The sequence below is a fragment of the Cherax quadricarinatus genome, chromosome 24 (genome assembly GCF_038502225.1).
Source record: "Cherax quadricarinatus isolate ZL_2023a chromosome 24, ASM3850222v1, whole genome shotgun sequence".
Classification (NCBI taxonomy): domain Eukaryota; kingdom Metazoa; phylum Arthropoda; class Malacostraca; order Decapoda; family Parastacidae; genus Cherax; species Cherax quadricarinatus.
The window spans coordinates 25,133,554-25,156,912 of record NC_091315.1 but is presented as its reverse complement, the minus strand read 5'-3'; the positions used below and the strand labels follow the sequence as shown (position 1 = coordinate 25,156,912).

The 23,359-nt window shown below is 40.6% G+C and overlaps 1 protein-coding gene across 2 annotated transcripts in view; it reads right to left on the bottom strand.

The window, feature by feature from the left end:
• Positions 1 to 588: 588 nt before the first annotated feature.
• Positions 589 to 23,359, bottom strand: part of LOC128690746 (GATOR1 complex protein NPRL3-like) — a 47,421-nt gene continuing 24,650 nt past the window's right edge. For both annotated transcript variants that reach the window (XM_070088272.1, XM_070088273.1), the window contains exons 9-12: positions 9,610 to 9,739; positions 9,014 to 9,356; positions 8,428 to 8,590; positions 589 to 916 (exon numbers count right to left, since the gene is read on the bottom strand). In XM_070088272.1, the coding sequence (XP_069944373.1) occupies positions 754 to 916; positions 8,428 to 8,590; positions 9,014 to 9,356; positions 9,610 to 9,739 (799 nt within the window). In that variant the 3' untranslated portion in view covers positions 589 to 753. The remainder of the gene's footprint in view (positions 917 to 8,427; positions 8,591 to 9,013; positions 9,357 to 9,609; positions 9,740 to 23,359) is intronic.

Genomic DNA, 23,359 nt, shown 5'->3' with positions numbered 1-23,359 from the left:
CCATATAAGAGTGTTGGTACCGCTATACTTTCAAACATTCCCTTATTTGCCTCCATTGATACCTGGAGTTTACCTGGAGAGAGTTCCGGGGGTCAATGCCCCCGCGGCCCGGTCTGTGACCAGGCCTCATGGTGGATCAGAGCCTGATCAACCAGGCTGTTACTGCTGGCTGCACGCAATCCAACGTACGAGCCACTGCTCGTATGATGATGAATTCTTATCTGAGCATTCACACTCATTTTTTTTGAAGATGGTATGTTTATATTATTTAGTTTTATGTCAAATAGCAACTTTGTATCTTCTGTATAATATAGCTCAGTATTTTTGAATCAGAATATTGAATGCTACCTAACCCGAATTATCACCTCAAACATACTAAGCAATCAAATCTTTATTCATTATCATTACTTTTTACACTTTCATGAAGTGGGAGAGAATCCGCCAGGAAATGTACATATTATAGAAACTGAATATGTCATGCATATTAGATTGAATTTCCATATGGTTTTAAAGTTCAGTGCAACTGCTGAAATAAACAATCCATAAAAGTTGCAGCAGCAGTGATAAAAGCATTTAATACTCTGAATGTATGGTCTACTCACAGAATACTTTATTATTGTCATGAGTGCAGGTCAGAAACATTTAAATAATTGAAAAAATAAATATTAAAAAATATAATTCTCTAAGCACATGTCTTATGACAACATCATTTTATTTACAATAACTGAAATCTCATGCTAGACTTGCACAATATCACTTAGCATGAGAGGATAATGTAGTAGAGTCATCTGGATGCTGACAAGTTATAAGCACCTGGCGGAATTTGTCGATAAGTTGAAGCAGAGTTGATCTTCTTAGATTAACTCTGTACATCATCTCTTCAAGATGGTGATGACCTCGGAAGTAAACACACAATCTGAAGACAAAGATATAAAAAATTAACATATTCCATGAAATAAAATAAAAAGGTTAGGTTAGCTAAGGTTTGTCAGGAAACAGGACAAGTGTTTCCTGACACTGGAATTAGGAATTGGAAATGGGAAGTACAATGCCTGCACTTTAAAGGAGGGGTTTGGGATATTGGCAGTTTGGAGGGATATGTTGTGTATCTTTATATGTATATGCTTCTAAACTGTTGTATTCTGAGCACCTCTGCAAAAACAGTGATAATGTGTGACTGTGGTGAAAGTGTTGAATGATGATGAAAGTATTTTCTTTTTGGGGATTTTCTTTCTTTTTTGGGTCACCCTGCCTCAGTGGGAGACGGCCGACCCACCAATGGAGCTTTTGGTCACCTGACCGAGGCCTTCCACTGGCTTACCGGTTCACTCCTTTAAAAACTGATGGTTATTATTATAGCCACTTTATATAAAAAGAAACTACTGTTTAGAGAATATTCACTCAAAGAAGCATTTACCCTTATACTGTCCAGACCCCCAAAATTAATGTTGCCCTCAGTGTACCAAAAGTACAAAATCTGATGGAAAAGTTATGGAATTATGCAGTTGCAAATTTAACAGTCTGGGCATAACTTATGCATTGGCAATTTTGCCCATTTTGAGCCCTCTTTTAAGCCAATTCCATTGCTCTAATCAACTAAGTTCTTAGCTATTTCACAAGCATGCCTTCTGTTCTATTGACTGAGCACAAGAAACTGTCCATTCAACTATTACAATTACTCTATAAAGTGCACAGAAGTCGGTAATTTGGGAGATGGTCAATATATTAAAAACCAAAAAGGCATACAGAAACTTATTACATGCTAGTCAAAAGTTTAAAAATTGCGAATCTCGGATTTGATGCAGCACAGTATTTTCAAACTATACCTAAGATACTCCTGCTTTTCACTGGGTCTAGTCTCACACTCCAGTAAGTTATACAGTGGACCCCCACATAATGCTATTAATCCGTTCCTGAGAGTTCAATGTTATGCGAAATTATCGTTATGCGAATTAATTTTCCCCATAAGAAATAATGGAAATCAAATTAATCTGTGCAAGACACCCAAAAGTATGAAAAAAAAAATTTTTTTGCCACATGAAATATTAATTTTAATACACACAAACTTAAGAAAACATGCACAGTTACATGACACTTACCTTTATTGAAGATGTGGTGATGATTGATGGGATGGGAGGAGGGGAGACTGGATGGTTTTAGTATTTAGAAGGGGAATCCCCTTCCATTAGGACTTGAGGTGTCAAGTCGTTTTCTGGGGTTGCTTCCCTTCTTTTAATGCCACTAGGACCAACTTCAGAGTCACTGGACTTCTGTCGCACAACATATCTGTCCATAGTGGCCTGTACCTCTCGTTCCTTTATGACTTTCCTAAAGTGTTTCACAACAGTGTCAGTGTAATAGTCACCAGCATGGCTTGCAATAGCTGTCTGAGGGTGATTTTCACCCATGAAGGTTTGCACTTCAAGCCACTTTGCACACATTTCCTTAATCTTTGAAGTAGGCAACTTCTTCAATTTCTCTCTTCCCTCCTCCGAAGCAACTTCCTCAGGTGTGGCCTCTTGCTGTTGAAGTTGATCTAGCAGCTCATCAGTGGTTAGTTCTTCATTGTCCTCCTCCACCAACTCTTCCATATCCTCCCCACTAACCTCCAACCCCAAGGACTTCCCCAATGAAACAATTGATTCCTCAACTGGCATACTCCTCTCAGGGTTAGCCTCAAATCCTTCAAAATCCCTTTGGTCTACACATTCTGGCCACAGTTTCTTCCAAGCAGAGTTCAAGGTCCTCTTAGTCACTCCCTCCCAAGCCTTACCTATAAGGTTTACACAATTGAGGATATTAAAGTGATCTCTCCAAAACTCTCTTAAGAGTCAATTGAGTTTCTGAGGTCACTACAAAGCACCTTTCAAACAGAGCTTTTGTGTACAGTTTTTTGAAGTTTGCAATAACCTGCTGGTCCATGGGCTGCAGGAGAGGAGTGGTATTAGGAGGCAAAAACTTCACATTAATGAACCTCATGTCCCCACAAAGTCACTCTGCCAAGTCTGTAGGATGACCAGGGGCACTGTCTAACACCAGGAGACACTTAAGGTCTAATTTCTTTTCAGTTAGGTCCTTTTTCACAGTGGGGGCAAATGCTTGGTGCAACCAGTCATAGAAAAAGTCCCTAGTGACCCATGCCTTATTGTTTGCCCTCCACAGCACACACAAATTAGCCTTGAGGATATTCTTTTGCCTGAATGCTCTGGGAGTTTCAGAGTGATACACTAATAAAGGCTTCACTTTGCAATCACCACTAGCATTGGCACACATGAGAAGAGTAAGCCTGTCTTTCATAGGCTTATGTCCTGGCAGTGCCTTTTCCTCCTCAGTAATGTAGGTCCTGCTTGGCATTTTCTTCCAAAACAGGCCTGTTTCGTCACAATTAAACACTTGTTCAGGTTTCAGTCCTTCACTGTCTATGTACTCCTTGAATTCATGCACATATTTTTCAGCTGCTTTTTGGTCCGAACTGGCAGCCTCACCATGCCTTATCACACTATGTATGCCACTACGCCTCTTAAATCTCTCAAACCAACCTTTGCTGGCCTTAAATTCACTCGCATCACAACTAGTTGCAGGCATTTTTCTAATTAAATCCTCGTGCAACTTCCTAGCCTTTTCACTTATGATCACTTGAGAGATGCTATCTCCTGCTATCTGTTTTTCGTTTATCCACACCAATAGCAGTCTCTCAACATCTTCTATCACTTGTGATCTCTGTTTCGAAAGCACAGTTAAACCTTTGGCAAGAACAGCTTCCTTGATTGCCGTTCTCTTGGACACAATAGAAGCGATGGTTGATTGGGGTTTACTATACAACTTGGCCAGCTCGGAGACACACACTTCACTTTCATACTTAGCAATGATCTCTTTCTTCATCTCCATAGTAATTCTCACCCTTATTCCTTATTCCTTATTTTTCAGGTGAAATCACTATAAAAAGGCTGTAATAATACGAAATGTTCCGATTGTATGCTTGAATGTTACCGCGGAGGCTGGCTTGTAAACAATGCCACTGGCAGAACAAGTGAGGCTGGCTCAGGCCGCATGGACTTGTCTCGGACGAATCGCGTTGAGCGAACTTTTTAGCGCTATGCGAGGCAAAATTTTAGCGATAAAATGTATCGCTATGCGGATTTAATGCTATGCGATGCCAACGTTATGCGGGGCTCCACTGTATAGTGTTTATCTTTGGGTACTATAATATTAGTTATCAGAAACTTGAACAAGAATTCTTTCAGGTAAATATATACATACCAGAGATATCAGGAAGATAGAGGGAATATTTTGAGGAACTGTTAAATGTTCATGAAGATAGGGAAGCTGTGATTTTGTGTATAGGGCAAGGAGGAATAACATCTTGTAGGAGTGAGGAAAAGCCAGTTGTGAGTGTGGGGGAAGTTCGTGAGGCAGTGGGTAGAATGAAATGGGGTAAGGCAGCTGGGATTGATGGGATAAAAACAGAAATGTTAAAAGCAGGTGGGAATATAGTTTTGGAGTGGTTAGTGATTTCATTTAATAAATGTATGGAAGAGAGTAAGGTACTTAGGGATTGGCAGAGAGAATGCATAGTTCTTTTGTATAAAGGCAAAGGGGACAAAAGAGAGTGCAAAAATTGCAGGGGAATAAGTCTGTTGTAAAAATTATAGAGGAATAGATTACTGAGTTGTAGGTAGTAGATTGGTGGACAGTAACCACCCAGGGAGGTACTACCGTCCTGCCAAATGAGTGTAAAACAGAAACCTGTAACTGTTTTACATGATGGTAGGATTACTGGTGTCTTTTCTCTGTCTCATAAACATGCAAGATTTCAGGTATGTCTTGCTATTTCTTCTTACACTTAGGTCATACTATACATACATGTACAAGCATATATATACACACCCCTCTGAGTTTTCTTCTATTTTCTTTCTAGTTTTTGTTCTTGTTTATTTCCTCTTATCTCCATGGGGAAGTGGAACAGAATTCTTCTTCCGTAAGCCATGTGTGTTGTAAGAGGTGACTAAAATGACAGGAGCAAGAGGCTAGTAACCCCTTCTCCTGTACAAATTACTAAATTTAAATTTAGTTTACTACCAGGAAAAGTGTATGGTAGGGTTATTATTGAAAGAATTAGAGGCAAGACAGAATGTAGGATTATGGATGGGAAAGGAGGTTTAAGAGTGGGTAGGGGATGTGTAGATCAAGTGTTTACATTGAAGCATATATGTAAACAGTATTTAGATAAAGGCAGGGAAGTTTTCATTGCATTTATGGATTTAGAAAAGGCATATGATAGTGGATAGGGAAGCAATGTGGCAGATGTTGCAAGTGTGTGGAATAGGTGGTAAGTTACTAAATGCTGTAAAGAGTTTTTATGAGGATAGTGAGACTCAGGTTAGGGTGTGTAGAAGAGAGGGAGACTACTTCCCGGTAAAAGTAGGTCTTAGACAGGGATGTGTAATGTCACCATGGTGGTTTAATATATTTATAGATGGGGCTGTAAGAGAAGTAAATGCTAGGGCGTTCGGGAGAGGGGTGGGATTAAATTATGGGGAATTAAATACAAAATGGGAAGTGACACAGTTACTTTTTGCCGATGATACTGTGCTTATGGGAGATTCTAAAGAAAAATTGCAAAGGTTAGTGGACGAATTTTAGGAATGTGTGTAAAGGTAGAAAGTTGAAAGTGAACATAGAAAAGAGTATGGTGATGAGGGTATCAAATGATTTAGATAAAGAAAAATTGGATATCAAATTGGAGAGGAGTATGGAAGAAGTGAATGTTTTCAGATATTTGGGAATTGACATGTCAGCGGATGGATTTATGAAGGATGAGGGTAACTATAGAATTGATGAAGGTAAAAAGGTGAGTGGTGCATTGAGGTATATGTGGAGACAAAAAACATTATGGAGGCAAAGAAGAGAATGTATGAAAGTATAGTGTTACCAACACTCTTACATGGGTGTGAGGCTTGGGTTGTAAATGCTGCAGTGAGGAGGCGGTTGGAGGCGGTGGAGATGTCCTGTCTAAGGGCAATGTGTGGTGTAAATATTATGCAGAGAATTCGGAGTGTGGAAATTAGGAGAAGGTGTGGAGTTGATAAAAGTATTAGTCAGAGGACTGAAGAGGGGTTGTTGAGGTGGTTTGGTCATTTAGAGAGAATGGATCAAAGTAGAATGACATGGAGAACATATAAATCTGTAGGGAAAGGAAGGAAGGGTAGGGGTTGTCCACAAAAAGGTTGGAGGGAGGGGGTTAAGGAGGTTTTGTGGGTGAGGGGCTTGGACTTCCAGCAAGCATGCGTGAGCGGGTTAGATAGGAGTGAATGGAGACGAATGGTATTTGGGACCTGATGAGTTGTTGGAGTGTGAGCAGGGTAATATTTAGTGAAGGGATTCAGGGAAACCGGTTATTTTCATATAGCCAGACTTGAGCACTGGAAATGGGAAGTACAATGGCTGCACTTTAAGGGAGAGGTTGGGATACTGGCAGTTTGGAAGGGTATGCTTCTAAACTGTTGTGTTCTGGGCACCTCTGCAAAAACAGTGATTATGTATGAGTGAGGTGAAAGTGTTGAATGATGATTAAAGTATTTTCTTTTTGGGGATTTTCTTTCACCCTGCCTCGATGGGAGACGGCCGACTTGTTGAAAAAAAAAAAAAAGTCTGTTGAGTATACCTGGTAAAGTGTACAGTAGAGTTATTATTGAAAGAATTAAGAGTAAGATGGAGAGTACTATAGCAGATGAACAAGGAGGCTTTAGGAAGGGTAAGGGGTGTGTAGACCAAGTATTTACAGTGAAAAATATAGGTGAAGAGTATTTAGATAAGGGTAAAGAAGCTTTTGTGGTATTCATGGATTTGGAAAAGACATATGACAGGGTGGATAGGGAGGCAATGTGGCAGATGCTGCAAAAGTATGAAATAGGAGGTAGGTTACTGGAAGAAGTGAAGAGTTTTTACGAGAATAGTAAGGCTCAGGTTAGAGTATGTTGGAGAGAGGGAGATTATTTCCCAGTAAAAGTAGGCCTTAGACAAGGATGTGTGATGTCACCATGGTTGTTCATAGATTTATAGATGGGGTTGTAAGAGAAGTGAATGCTCAGGTGTTGGCAAGAGGTGTGAGGTTAAAAAATAAAGAATCTAACACAAAGTGGGAGTTGCCACAGTTGCTCTTTGCTGTTGACACTGCTTTTGGGAGATTCTGAAGAGAAGGGGAAGAGGTTGGTGGATGAGTTTTGTAGGGTATGTAAAAGAAGAAAACTAAAAGTGAATATAGGAAAATGTAAGGTTATGAGGATAACAAAAAAATTAGGTAATGAAAGATTGGATATCAGATTGGAGGGAGTGAGTATGGAGGAGGTGAATGTATTCAGATATCTGGGAGTGGACATGTTAGCAAATGGGTCTATGAAAGATGAGGTGAATCATAGAACTGATGAAGGGAAAAAGGTGAGTGGTGCACTGAGGAATCTATGGAGACAAAGAACTTTGTCCACATAAGCAAAGAGGGGAATGTATGAGAGTATAGTTATACCAATGCTCTTATATGGGTCTGAAGCATCGGTGGTGAATATTACAACAAGGAGAAGGCTGGAGGCAGTGGAGATGTGTCTGAGGGCAATGTGTGGTGTGAATATAATGCAGAGCATTTGTAGTTTGCAAATTAAGAGGTGTGGGATTACCAAAACTATTATCCAGAGGGCTGAGGAGGGGTTGTTGAGGTGGTTCAGACATGTAAAGAGGATGGAACAAAATAGAATGACTGAATGTATAAATCTGTAGTGGAGGGAAGGCAGCATAGGGGTTGGCCTAGGAAAGGTTGGAGGGAGGGGGTAAAGGAGGTTTTGTGTGCAAGGGGCTTGGACTTCCAGCAAGCATGCATGAACATGTTAGATAGGGGCAAATCGAGACAAATCGTTTTTAGGACTTGACGTGCTGTTAGAATGTGAGCAAGGTAACATTTATGAAGGGATTCAGGGAAACCAGCAGGCCAGACTTGAGTACTGGAGATGGGAAGTACAGTGCCTGCACTCTGGAGGGGTGTTAATGTTGCATTTTTATAACTGTAGTGTAAGCGTGCCTCTGGCAAGACAGTGATGGAGTAAATGATGGTGAAAGTTTTTCTTTTTTCAGACCACCCTACCTTGGTGGGAAACTGCCAATGTGTTAATAAAATAAAATATACATACCATCAAACAAACAAGAAAGCTCAAGGTCAGCGGATTTATCAGCAAGCAGGTTCCCATGATAGAAAGTATTTTAGTTATGAGGACAAGCATAAAAAAATTAATCTCACAACACTCAGGTATTGACAAGGTGTACAAAGCAAGTGATAGAAGGACGAAGGAACACAAACGGTACAAAGAGAGATAAAAAAGAGAACTGCCTACTTATGAAGGAAACTAAAGAAAATATTACTCAAAAAGTTATACAATATACTTTGAGAAAAGTTTGAGATCTTCTGGGTTGCGTGCTGCTTCCACTTTCATCACCATCTCTTTTTCTGCAGGAGATAATACAGCATCCAGACAATGGTGAACTGAATCCTCTGGTGTGGTGCCAATGTTTATTCCTGGACTAGGGCTCCTCTCATCGCTGCATACTGTAGGATATACAAAATTTTAAAAAATCAAATAAAAATATGTAAAAAAATTACAAACACAGATGAGGAACAATGTGAGCATAATTTATGTAGTAATATTTTTACAGGTACCATAGACCATATTACATTCAGTGCATATTGTGATATTCTTGCACTTCTGTAGAGACAGTTTAAGTATGAGTGATGGTAAATGTTTCTTTCTTTGGGTCACTTGGTCTTGGTGGGAATTAGTCAAGTGTTAAAAAATTTAACAAATAAGATAACACTATACCAATAATTATATGTTCTTGACAGCTTTATAATAACATGAAAGCATATGATAGAGATCCATTATAAACATAAAGTTGAACCTAGTATCCTTGTGCCATATGGCTTCAGCAATTTATGAATAAATATACTGCATGTGGTCCTGAAGCTACTCACCTGAACCCAAATCACTCTCAGAAGCTGGCTGGCTAAGTTGCACTACTGCATGATGGAGAGCATCACGAGTTATGTCTGGATGATGATTAGACTGAGGGTGTGGTGCAAGATATGAGGTTTCATTGGAGAGAGGTGGTGGCTCATGGACAGTTGGTGTTGGAATGCTAGTACTAGCTGGAGAACTGGTCCCATGGCTTCCTGTTTGGCCTGCTCCAAGCTCTCGCCCCCCTGCTCGCACTCCATCACAATCATAAGACATTGGAGGAGATAGATAGACGTAAGTATGCAGTTGCTGCAGTAGACCATGTTTCAACAGCCATAATACCTGCTGCACTTGTTCTTGCTAAAAGACAAAATTATTATATAAATAATAAATACTTGAATAATTTTATTTTCTAGAAAGGTACAGAAGTGTTACAAGGATGGGCTTAAAGTTTGCTTATTTACTACATAATCATGCACAACACACTGCTTAACACACCTCATTTGACTGTTTTAAATAACTAATATATACATAAATGAAATATTATTTCTTATTGCAGTTTAGAAAATGATCATTTTAATTAATATATAAGAAACACTGAAATTCCTGTTACCTGCTGATGAGGTGAAGTTATGGGATGACATTTATCACTGAGAGATGTTGGTAGAGAAAACTCTGCCATAACACCAAGGAGAGAGGAACCCGGAAATTGCTGACTAAAGCTCTCAGATAGTTGGCTATTTCTGGTGAAAAGAATTTTACATGATACACTTACATTTAATTTTTTTATAAAATAAACAGTAATAAAATTTCTTCTTTCTTCTTTCAACAAACTGGCCATATCCCACCGAAGCAGGGTGACCCAAAAAGAAAAAAATGAAAGTCTCTCTTTTTAACTTTAGTAATGTATACAGGAGAAGGGGTTACCAGCCCCTTGCTCCTGGCATGTTAGTCGCCATTTACAATAAGCATGGCTTACGGAAGAAGAATTCTGTTCCACTTCCCCATGGAGATAAGAGGAAATAAACAAAAAGAACTAGTAAAAAAGAAGAAAACCCATAGGGGGTGTATATATATGCTTGTATGTGCATGTGTAGTGTGACCTAAGTGTAAGTAGAAGTAGCAAGACATGCCTGAAATCTTGCATGTTTACAAGACACCAGCAATCCTACCATCATGTAAAACAATTACAGGCTTCTGTTTTACACTCACTTGGCAGGACGGTAGTACCTCCCTGGGCATTTGCTGTCTACTATCCTGCTACCTAGGAGTATAACTATAGAAATACAGTGGTCCCTCGTTTATCGTTATTAATCCGTTCCTGGAAGTGCGATGATTATCGAAATAGACGATTTTCGAATCAATTTTCCCCATAAGAAATAATGTAAATACAATTACAGTGGAACCTCAAAAATCGAACTTAATCCGTTCTAGGAGCTAGTTCTAAATTCGAAAAGTCTGAAATCCAAAGCAATATTTCCCATAAGAAATAATGGAAATACAATTAATCTGTTTCAGAAACCCAAAAATATACACACAAAAAATACATTTTAAGGAGATTAATTAGTTTTACATACAACAAATACAATAGTTTTTAATTATGTATTACCTGGAGAGAGTTCCAGGGATCAACGCCCCCGCGGCCCGGTCTGTGACCTTTATTGAAGATCGGTGATGGCATCTCGAAGATAGGGAGCTGGGGTTAGTGTTTGAAAGGAGAATCCCCCTCCATGAGGACTTCAGGTAAAGCCCTCTCTGGGGTCACTTCCCTTCTCTGTCTTTTAATGCCACTAGGACCAGCTTGAGAGTCACTGGACCCCTGTCTCACAAAATAACTGTCCACAGTCCTCTGTTTCTGGCACCTCTTTAACATTTCCCTAAAATGGGACATGGTTCTGTCACTGAACTTGTTGCAAAGATGGCTTGTTTCAGCTTGCTCAGGGTGGTACTTCTGCACAAACATTTGGACATCATTCCACTTGGCACAAATCTCCTTAATCTTTGAAGAAGGCACCTCATCCACTCCTTATATTAACACCTTTTGCAACATCAGCTTCCTTGATTTGTTCTTTCTTTGACAGGATAGAACCGATGGTCGACTTGTTTTTCCCATACATCCTGGCAAGCTCAACAAGTCTCACACCACTCTCATACTTCTGTATTATTTCCTTCTTCACATCTATAGTGTTTCTCACTTTCTTTACCACAGGGGTACCACTAGCAAGTTTCTTTGGGCCCATGGCAGCTTATTTCACAGTCCCACAAGCACTAAACACAACAAAATAATCATAAAATGCGTGAATGAGAGCGCAGGTTAGTGTTCACTCAAGCATAAACAAAGCTAGACTGCTCACGGCGCCTGCGCGGGGACACGGACAGAGCGGGGGGCAGATAGGTCCCGTACCCGGCAGTCCAAAAATAGGGGCGCATTTGATAATAGGGACACAGTTTGTCCGAAAAAATGGTCCTATTTTCAAAACGTTCGATATGTGATACGTTCAATTTTTGAGGTTCCACTGTAATCCGTTCCTGACACCCAGAAGTATTAAGACAAAAAAATTTTTTACATGAAATATAGATGTAGTACATAAACAATACAATGGGACATGATGAATGAAACATTAACAGAATAACACTTACCTTTATTGGCAATTCTTCTTAGTGTATAGAAGACCGGAGGAGGAGAGATTGGATTAGTTAATGTTTGGAAAGGGAATCCCCTTCCATCAAGACCTCAGGTACCAAGTCCTTTTCTGGGGTTACATACTTCTCTTCTCTGTTTTTTAATGCCACTAGGACCAGCTTGAGAGTCACTGGAGTCCTGTCTCGCAAAAAAAAGTGTCCAGAGAGCTCTGTTTCTGGCGTCTCTTTAAAACTTCCCTAAAATGGGCCAAGACTCTGTCACTGTGCAAGTTGCCGATATGGCTTGCAACATCCTTCTCAGGGTGATGTTTCTTCATAAATCTTTCCATCCTACCCCACATTTCAAAAATCTCCTTAATTTCTGAAGAAGGCACCTTCTTCCATCTCTCTTCCTCCTCCTCTGCAGCGAGATTCTGAGCTGCAATCTGTTGCTGTTCCTGCTGAAGCTCTTGCAGCTCCTCAGTGGTTAGCTCTTTGTTGTGGTCCTCCACCAACTCTTCCACATCCTCCAAACTCACATCCAACCCCATGGAACTCCCCAATGCCGCAATAGATTTCACAACTGACATAGGCTCATCAGGGTCAGCCACAAACCCTTCAAAATCCCTCTTGTGGACACAATCTGGCCACAATTTTCTCCAAGAAACAACAGCTTCCTTGATTTCCTTTTTCTTTGCCACGATGGAAGATATGGTTGTATGGGGTTTGTTATACATCCTGGCCAGTTTGGCCACATGTACGCCACTTTCATATTGTTCAATGATGTTTTTCTTAAATTCAATCGTATTTCTTACCTTCTTTACCAAAGGCTTGACACTAGGAGCTTTCTTTGGAGCCATGGTAGCTTATTTAGCACTTGCAAGCACTAAAATGAATGGAATATTATGAAATATTTCGTATGAACAAGTGAGGGGACCGTCGCTCACTGGTAAACAATGGCACACTGGCTGGGAAGGGAGGTCGAGGCGGCTCAGAGCCATGAGTATGCGTCCAGAACGAACGACGATTAGCGAGTCAACCGACCATTTGCGAGCCAATGTTTGGACGAAAATAATGAGACGATTTCCGAAAAGGACGACTATCGAGCCTGACGATTATCGAGGGACCACTGTATAAACACTTAAGCAGTATAATGTGATCCTTTATTGACAACATTTCGCCCATGCAGTGGGCTTTATCAAGTCACAAACAGATCTACCTGGCGAGAGTTACATGAGTATTTATGGGATGAGAATGCTGGGTCAGGTGGAGAATGCTGCATGTGACAATCTTCCAAGTAGGGTGAGAGAGTCTAGAACCTTGGGTAACTTTAAAAAGAGATTGGATAAGTATATGAGTAGACCTTCTGCAGTGCTCCTCCATTCTTGTGTTCTTATGTGGGATAGCAATGAAGAAGTTTCTTGGCAAGGGGTTTAGCTATGTTATAGAAGCCATTGTTCTGGTTGAAGTTGCTGTTGTTTCCTTTATTGACAATATTTTGCCCACTGCGTGGGTGAAACATTGTCAGTAAAGTATCACATTATGCTGCTTAAGTGTTTATATTTCCATTGTGTTGGTATTTTATACCATTTATTTCCATCCTAATACAGTGGACCCCCGGTTATTGGCCGGTTTGGTTATCGGCCAACTCAGTTATCGGCGGGTTTTTCGGTGCCCGGTTATCGCCCGTTCACTCGGTTATTGGCCATTCACTTGGTTATCAGCCGTTTTGGATGGGTCCATCTGCCAGCTGGGGCAGCTTGCGTTTCAGTTTGGCTTCGTCTCTCGGTGGCTGAGGAAGCTTCTGCTCATACATCCAAACATTTCGCTTGTTTACCATTGTTTTTAGTGCTTTTTTCTTGCAGTGCAACTGTGAAATAAGTAAAGATGGCTCCAAAGAAAGCTCCTGTAGTAAAGAAAGTGAGAAACACCACGGAATATAAGCGTGAAGTGATACAAAAATTTGAGAGTGGTATGAAGGTGATGGAACTTGCCAGGATGTACAGCAAGAATAAATCAACAATTACATCCATCCTGACAAAACAAAGATGCTAATGTTGCAAAAGGATTAACTTTTCTAACTAAACAAAGGCCACCAATAATGGAAGAGATGGAAAAGTTATTATTATTGTGGATTAAGGAAAAAGAATTAGTAGGAGACACTGTTGTGGAGTCAATCATTTGTGAGAAGGCAAGGCAGTTGCATGAGTATCTTGCAAAGAAAATGCCTGGAACAAGTGCTGCAGTTTGTGAATTTAGGGCCAGAAAGGATGGTGTGATAGATTTACGAAGCTTAGTGGCATACACAGTGTTGTAAGGCATGGTGAGGCTGCAAGTTCTGACAAATGTGCAGCTGAAAAGTATCTTCATGAATTCCAGGACTATGTAAAGGCTGAAGGATTTGAACCCCAACAAGTGTTCAATTGTGATGAAACAGGCCTGTTTTGGAAGAAAATGCCAAACAGGGCCTACATTACCCAGGAGGAAAAGGCACTGCCAGGACACAAGCCTATGAAACACGGGTTTACTCTTTTGTTGTGTGGTAATGCTAGTGGGGATATCAAAGTGAAGCCTTTACTCGTGTATCACTCAGAAAATCCCAGAGCATTCAAGAAAAACAATGTCATGAAGAACAGATTGTTTGTGATGTGGAAAGCTAATCATAAGGCATGGGTCACAAGGCAAATTTTCAAAGAGTGGGTTAATGATGTGTTTGGCCCAAGTGTGAAAAAATACCTCCTGAAAAAGAAATTGCCAATCAAGTGCCTCCTAGTACTGGACTGTGAGGGAAAAGTTCAACAGATAGGAGTAACGAGCAAGTATAGGGTGACGATAGTTTGATTGCCGGCTGCTTGTTAAGGTAGGGTCAGTCTAGCTCCCTCCCCACCCCGAAAGGTGACATGTGGGGCTCCGGCCAAACAGTAATCACTCGACTCACAGCTCCCAGCACAACTGTAAGTAAAAGCCTCTGCTCCTATTCTAGAGGATATTGGTTGAAAGCTTCACTTTTGACCAATAATAAACTTAGTGCTTTCAGTTTTAAGCTCCACATAAGACTTTTCGATAATCACCACCTTTTTTAAGTATCTTGCACTTATCATGGAGAGTGATTTCTTAAGCAGTGGGTAACCTCTCTTTCCAGCTTGGAATGACAGATCGGGTCACCTGCCAACCAACGAGAAGTGTTGAAGGAGACGGACTGAAACAGCCCTTGGGACGTCACCTTATAATCTACCTACCTGATTAATTGTACAGGACACTACCCCTCATCTTTGTAGTGGTAAAGAACCTGCTTTCCTGTCATCTGGACTGACTATTCAAGGCTATAGACTCTGTGAAGAACTAGTTGTTGGGTTGTCACTCAACACCTGTGACCCCCCCCCACATCATCATCAACGGCTACAATTTCTACAAGACGGTGTCAACATCAACCAGACACCCTAGTTTACTTGTACATATTAGCATTGAATTCAAATGCCATTTTTCCATTTCATTTTTCATTTTTCTTTCAAGTAGGATACACTTTCATTCTTTAATGTTTTATCTTTGCATTACTAAATAATAAAGTGTTTATCCTTGTGAATTATTATTTCTTTTTCTATTCATTAATTTTCCTGAGGAGGAGCCAGCCTTGGTAATACTGTCTGAAGTTGTTACAGGGCTGAGTAAGCCTTCACAAGTGGCAACCTTGCCAGGGTCAACTCGACTCCATCTCGAATCTACCATTGGAACTTCAACGCCGCATACCACAGACGGTTACCACCAGCCATGAGTAATCATTCTCTATGGTAGAACTACAGTACAGGTATTTAAAAGATTTGATAATTGTTAGTCTCAATTTATTGTAAGTCAAGTCAGGCAGGATATACTAGTTAATTCTGTCACCTTTATTTTTGAGCTTGAAACGATTTGGAGGAATAGACTCTAGGGACCCGAGATTTTCCAGTGACAAGTTATTTCATTGAGCTCTGTTTATTATATCAAAGGAACTGTCGTAGGACACTCTTGATTTGTTGGTGAGAAGATTGAATGGTCAAGGGACCGTATTCTACTTACTGTTTGCTCGGAGCCGGCATAGAACCCTCTGTTTTCATTCACACATACTGTTTAATCGAAGCAGGGATCGAACCCTCCTATTTATTTACAGTTTGAGCGGAGCAGGAATTGAACCCTCCGTTTTCTTTGATATATCTGTTTCATTTTCCCCTGGTAGTTTAAGTTATCCTTGCAAGTATGGAGGAATACCAGTTTTGGATGAGCACTGGGAGTAAGTTAGGAATAACGGGAAAAAATTTAGAAGCTTTCATTAGTGCTAAGATCCAGGAAAGAATGGAGAAGGAAAGAACTGAGAGAGAAGAAAGACAGTTAGTTACAGTTAGAAAGAGAGGAGAAAAAGGAGAGAGAGAGAATCGAAAGAGAGGAGAAAAAGGAGAGAGAGAGAATTGAAAGAGAAAGAGAGGAGAAAAAGGAGAGAGAAAGAATCAAAAGAGAGGAGAAAAAGGAGAGAGAAAGAATCGAAAGAGAGGAGAAAAAGGAGAGAGTTCGAATTGAAAGAGAAAATCAAGAAAGAGAAAGAGAGGAGAAAAAGGAGCGTGATAGACTTGATCGTGAGGAGAGAGCTAAAGTACGTGAGGAACAAGTTAAATTAAGAGAACTTGAGGAAAGAGCAAAAGATAGTTGAGCAAAAGAAGTTGAGGAAAAAGCTAGAGAACGTGAGGAAAAAGCTAGAGAGAATGAACTGCGAGAGAGGCAAAAAGTTCGCGAGCTCGAAAAATCTCGCCTTGAATTAGAGAATAAAAAGTTAACTTTTACACAACAACAATTAGAGGAAGGAGTAATTGAACATCATGCAGCTAGTGCACATATTCCAACACCTAATTTACCTCCCTTCACAGAGGGTGAAGACATTATTTCATACATTATCAGGTTTGAAAATACCGCTACCCTCTGTGAATGGCCTGCTGACACCTGGGCTACCAGGTTAGGAATGTTATTTTCTGGTACAGCTTTGAATATCTATGCAACTTTGTCACAGGATATCATATGTAATTATAACCTACTGAAGAAGGCAATCCTTAAAGCATATAAAAAACCCACAAATTCTTATAGGAAAGATTTCAGGTATGCCACCTTACAGCATGGCCAAAACTTTCAGCAGTTACAGGTAACACTCTTTCGTTTGTTCGACTTTTGGATAGAGAGTTCAGGAATTGATCACAGTTATGAATCTCTTAGAGACTTCATGGTTGCTGACCAGTTCCTGACAGCTCTTCCCCACCAAATACGAACATTCATTAGAGAACGTAACCTGATTAAAGCTGATGAAGTTGCCGAGGCCGCTGACTTGTATGCTGAGGCTCACAATTCCTATAAAGACCTAAAGGGATCGAACCTTAAGGGCAATGGTTCACCTGAACCAAAGATTAAGAAGCCTACAGTAGAAACAAAGTCACCAGCTATTATACCAACATGTCATCGGTGTGGTGGTATCGGACATAAACGTCCAGATTGTCTGTGAAGGCTTACTCAGCCCTGTAACAACTTCAGACAGTATTAACCAGGCTGGCTCCTCCTCAGGAAAATTAGTGAATAGAAAAAGAAATAATAACAGACAAACATAAACACTTTATTATGTAGAAAATATAAAATATAAAACACTTGCTGATGATGGGGAGGGGGGGCGCAGGTGTTGGTGACCACCACCGGCTAGTTCTTCACAGATTAACGCCGTGAGTAGTATCCCGATGTCAGGGATATCAGAGCTGTCAGGAACTGGTCAGCAACCATGAAGTCTCGAAGAGATTCATAACTGTGATCAATTCCTGAACTCTCTATCCAAAAGTCTAACAAACGAAAGAGTGTTAGCTGTAACTGTTGAAAGTTCTGGCCAGGCTGTAAGGTGGCATACCTGAAATCTTTCCTGTAAGAATTAGTGGTTTTTTGATATGCTTTAAGGATTGCCTTCTTTAGTAGGTTATAATTACATATGATATCCTGCAACAAAGTTGCATAGATATTTAAGGCTGTACCAGAAAATAACATTCCTAACCTGGTAGCCCAGGTGTCAGCAGGCCATTCACAGAGGGTAGTGGTATTTTCAAACCTGATAATGTAAGAAGTTATGTCTTCCCCCTCTGTGAAGGGAGGTAAATTAGGTGTTGGAATATGTGCACTGACTGCACGTTGTTCCATTACTCCTTCCTCTAATTGTTGTTGTGTAAAAGTTAACTTTTTATTCTCTAATTCAAGGCGAGATTTTTCGAGCTCGCGATCCTTTTCTCTTTCCTCAAGTTCTCTTAATTTAACTTGTTCTTCACGTATCTTAGCTTGTTCCTCACGTTCTCTAGCTCTTTCCTTACGATCAAGTCTATCACGCTCTTTTTGGTCTTCTCGCTCTCTTTCTAACTGTCTTTCTCGGATTTCTCTCTCAATTCTCTCTCTCTCCTTTTTCTCCTGTCTTTCAAGGTTCTCTTTCTCCTTTTTCTCTTCTCTTTTGATTCTCTCTCTTTCCTTATTCTCTTCTCTTTCCCTTTCTAGCTGTCTTTCTTCTCTCTCAATTCTCTCTCTTTCAAGTCTTTCCTGGATCTTAGCACTAATGAAAGATTCTAAATTTTTCCCTGTTATTCCTAACTTACTTCCAGCATTCATCCAAAACTGGTATTCATCCATACTTGCAAGAATAACTTAAACTATCAGGGGAAATGAAACAGGTATTAAAGGAAATGGAGGGTTCAATTCCTGCTCCGCTCAAACTGTAAATAAACCAGAGGGCTTGATCCCTGCTTCAATTAAACAATATGTATTAATGAAAACGAAGGGTTCTATGCTGCTCTGAGCAAACAGTAACTAGAATGGGGTCACTTGACCATCCAATCTTCTCACCAACAAATCAAGAGTGTCCTATGACAGTTCCCTTGATATGATAAAGAGCTCAATGAAACAAGTTGTCACTGGAAAATCTCGGGTCCCTAGAGTCTAATCCTCCAAAGTGTTTCAAGCTTACACACAATTAGGTGGCAGAATTAACTATTATATCCTGCCTGATTTGACTTACAATAAATTGAGACTATAACAATCACCAAATCTTTTAATACCTGTACCGTAGTCCTACCATAGAGAATGATTACTCATGGCTGGTGGTAACCGTCTGTGGTATGCGGCGTTGAAGTTCCAATGGTAGATTCGAGATGGAGTTGAATCTTGATTCAGTAGAGTTGATCCTGGCAAGGTTGCCACTTGTGAAGGCTTACTCAGCCCTGTAACAACTTCAGACAGTATTACCCAGGCTGGCTCCTCCTCAGGAAAATTAGTGAATAGAAAAAGAAATAATAACAGACAAACATAAACACTTTATTATGTAGAAAATATAAAATATAAAACACTTAAATATGAAATATTAATCCTACATTAAAAAAAATGAAAAAGGAAAAATATAAATGATAACTGAATTCAACGCTAATTTAACACTTGGGTGTCTGGTGTTGGTGACACTGCTTGTTGAAATCGTAGCCGTTGCTGATGATGGGGGGGGGGGTTGCAGGTGTTGGTGACCACCACCGGCTAGTTCTTCACAGATTAACGCTGTGAGTAGTATCCCGATGACAGGAAAGCAGGTTCTTTACCGCTGCAATGATGTGGGGTTACGTCCTGCAGTTTCATACAGGTGCACAGGTACTTAAATGCAAAATGGAGAAGTCTCTGGATGTTAGTCCTTCTCCATCCGTTCTTCTCGTTGATTGACAGGTGACCCTCACTGTCATCCAAGCTGAAAAGATAGACAGGTTACCCACTGCTTAAATAATCACTCTCCATGGCAGTGTACATTACTCAAAAGACGTGGTGATTATTACAACAGTCAACCTAGAGCAAGACTGAAAGGACTAAGTTTATTATTGGTCAAAAGTTAATCTTTCAACCAATAAATCCACTAGAATACAAGGTAGGCATGTACTTACAGTAGTGTTGGGAGCTGCGAGTCGAGTGATTTACTGTTTGACCAGAGCCCCACACGTCACCTTTTGGGGGGGGGGGGGGAGAGGGAGGGGAAGGGATAGCGGGAGCTAGACTGACCCTACGTTAACAAGCAGCCGGCAATCAAACTATCACTTTAGGGGTGGGGGAGAAAAGGTGGGAAAAACGGGAGCGTGACTTACCCTACCTTAACTAGTAGCCGGCAATGAAACTAATGTTACTATATCGCTACTCCTATCTATTGAACTTTTCCCTCACATTGTCCTTCCAAGAAAATAGAGAAAGTTGGTAGATGTTTTGTTGACGGTAATGACCAAGCACCCTTCTGTTCAGGAGCAGTTAATGGTATAAAAGTCTCAGACATATTACGTGACACTGGATGTACATGCATTGTAATTTCGGACAAACTGTTCCCTTACTTTAAAACCTCTCGTGTGTCCTCTATTCTTTCAGATTACTTGGGTCGTGAAAATACTTTCCCTACAATACGTTGTTACTTGAAAACTAAATGGTTCACCGGTTGGACTAATGCAGTACTAGCCCCAATTACTTGTTCTATGATAGTGGGTAACATTAAAGGTGCCGTTCTTCCTTCAGAGGCAGATCTTTCGTCACCACCCATGGATCTAAGTTTTCCAGCTCCTCTTCCTTGCAAGTTTAAGCCCCTTAACAATTCCGCACCGGAAGCTGCATTATCCCGTACTGTTCATTTGGAGGTGGAAACAGATGATACTGCTCTTGATAGTGAGGTAGCAGGATCACCTGTCCACTCACCAGGTGAAAGTAAGGGTATTGCCTCTGACACTCTCAATGTCTTGATTAGGGCTCAGACCATAACCCTGGCTTCTCCTACCTCCTCTTCTCCCACTGTAAGTCCTTTTATTTTCCCATATTTTATGTCCAAGGATGACTTTGTTAATATACAGCTCGATTGCCCTTCAATTCGGGATTCATAATCAAGCTTTTAACAATAAAGTTATCCGTGGGAGATACGTATCTCATAAGTTTGAATATATTATGGTATCTTATATAAATCTGTAACTAAATCTCATTCTTCAGCGATAGATTATTCCCTCCTCCATGTCGAGAGACTGTTCTTCAAATGGCTCATGATTTGCCAGTGACCAAACACTTGGCCCATCGTAAGATGTGGCATAAACTCAAGCACACTTATTTTTGGCCAAGCATGTACTTACAGTTTACAAAGAAGTATAGATCTTGCAATAGGTGTCAGGTGCTTACTGCACAAAATACACACTTCTAGTTCCTGTATATTTATTAAATCTACAACTTCCCTCCTGCAGAAATGAGATACTCCACCATAGAAAAGGAATGTTTGGCCCTTGTGTGGGGTATCTCCAAACTTAAATTTTATTTACTGGGAAAAGAATTTATTTTAGAAACGGATCACAAACCTTTGATATACCTAGACACTTTTAAGGGAACCAACAGTTGCCTCTTAAGGTGGACTCCAAGCTTTTAAGTTTCATATTGTGTATATCAATGGTTCATCCAATTATTTCACTGACTGGTTAAGTCGTGACAGTCAGTAGATTTGTTGCCTTACGTGACTTCGTATTAGAACTTTTTCCTCACCTATTCTTCTTATACTCCTTGACTATAAGTCTTGGTATGGGGGAGTGTGAGGGAAAAGTTCAACAGATAGGAGTAATGAGCAAGTATAGGGTGACGATAGTTTGACTGCTGGCTGCTTGTTAAGGTAGGGTCAGTCTAGCTCCTGCTATCCTCCCCCCCCCGAAAGGTGACGTGTGGGGCTCTGGCCAAACAGTAATCACTCGACTCGCTGCTCCCAGCACAACTGTAAGTAAAAGCCTCTGCTCCTATTCTAGTGGATATTGGTTGAAAGCTTCACTACTGACCAATAATAAACTTAGTCACTTTCAGTTTTAAGCTCCACATAAGACTTTTTGATAATCACCACCTTTTTTAAGTATCTTGCACTTATCATGGAGAGTGATTTCTTAAGCAGTGGGTAACCTGTCTCTCTTTCCAACTTGGAATGACAGATCGGGTCACCTGCCAACCAACGAGAAGTGTTGCAGGAGACGGACTGAAACAGCCCTTGGGACGTCACCTTATAATCTACCTACCTGATTAACCCGTAAACGGTCCAAACGTATATATACGTTTTTACCGCTAGTGCCCCAAACGTACATATACGTTTTATGTGTCATACATTTAACATTGCCATGATAAGCCTGAGTCGCCTAGACATGAGAGAATGGGTGTGAGCACTCACTGTGCGCCATATTAAAATAATTGGGGATGCCTGGGTACCATATACTCTTTTTCCCTATTAAAAAACAACAATGTTTTTTTTCTCAAAAAAGTTGGGGCAGTACGGTAGTGAACGTATATATATGTTTGGACCGTTTACGGGTTAATTGTACAGGACACTACCCCTCATCTTTGTAGTGGTAAAGAACCTGCTTTCCTGTCATCTGGACTGACTATTCAAGGCTACAGACTCTGTGAAGAACTAGTCGTTGGGTTGTCACTCAACACCTGTGACCCCATCCCCCAACGGCTACAATTTGTACAAGACGGTGTCAACATCAACCAGACACCCCAGTTTACTTGTACATATTAGCGTTGAATTCAAATGTCATTTTTCCATTTCATTTTTCATTTTTCTTTCAAGTAGGATACACTTTTATTCTTTAATGTTTTATCTTTGCATTACTAAATAATAAAGTGTTTATCCTTGTGAATTATTATTTCCTTTTCTATTCATTAATTTTCCTGAGGAGGAGCCAGCCTTGGTAATACTGTCTGAAGTTGTTACAGGGCTGAGTAAGCCTTCACATGGACAATGCTCCTGCCCATCCTCCAGACTTGTAAGACCAAGTGTTTAGGGACTTCAGTTTCATTACAGTGAAGTTCTTGCCTCCTAGCATCACTCCTCTCCTCCATCCCATGGACCAGCAGGTCATTTCTAACTTCAAAAAACTCTACACAAAAGCAGAGTTTCAAAAGTGCTTTGAAGTGACCTGGGACACTCAGTTGACCCTAAGATAGTTCTGGAGGAGTCACTTCACTATCCTCCATTGCATAAGCTTGGGAGGGAGTGACTTCCAGAACTTTGAACTCTGCTTGGAGAAAACTGTGGCCAGATTGTGTCCAAGAGAGGGATTTTGAAGGGCTTGAGGCTGACCCTGACCCTGCCGACCCTGTGGACTCTATTGTGGCACTGGGGAAGTCCCTGGGGTTGGAGGTGAGTGGCAAGGATGTGGAAGAGTTGGTGGAGGACCACAAGGAAGAGCTAACCACTGAAGAGTTGCAAGAGCTTCATCTCAAACAACAACAGACTGCAGCTGAGGAACTTGCTTCAGAGGAGGAGGAAGATGGAGTGAAGGAAGCGTCTTCTTCAGAGATTAAAGAGGTGTGTGCAATGTGGACTAGGGTGCAAGCATTTATAGAGAAACACCACCTTGACAAAGCTGAAACAAGCCATATCTGCAACATGTTTAGTGACAAAAACCCTGTCCCACTTCAGGAAAATCTTAAAGAGATGCCAGAAACAGAGCACTCTGGACAGTTATTTTGTGAGACAGGGGTCCAGTGACTCTCAAGCTGGTCCTAGTGGCAATAAAAGACAGAAGGGAAGTAACCCCAGAGAAGGCTTTGCTACCTAAAGTCTTTATGGGGGGGGGATTCCCCTCCCAAACACTAACTCCTCCCTCTTTCCTCCTCCTTATTTTCCAGAAGCCAGCATTAGCTTTCAATAAAGGTATGTAATACTTACACAA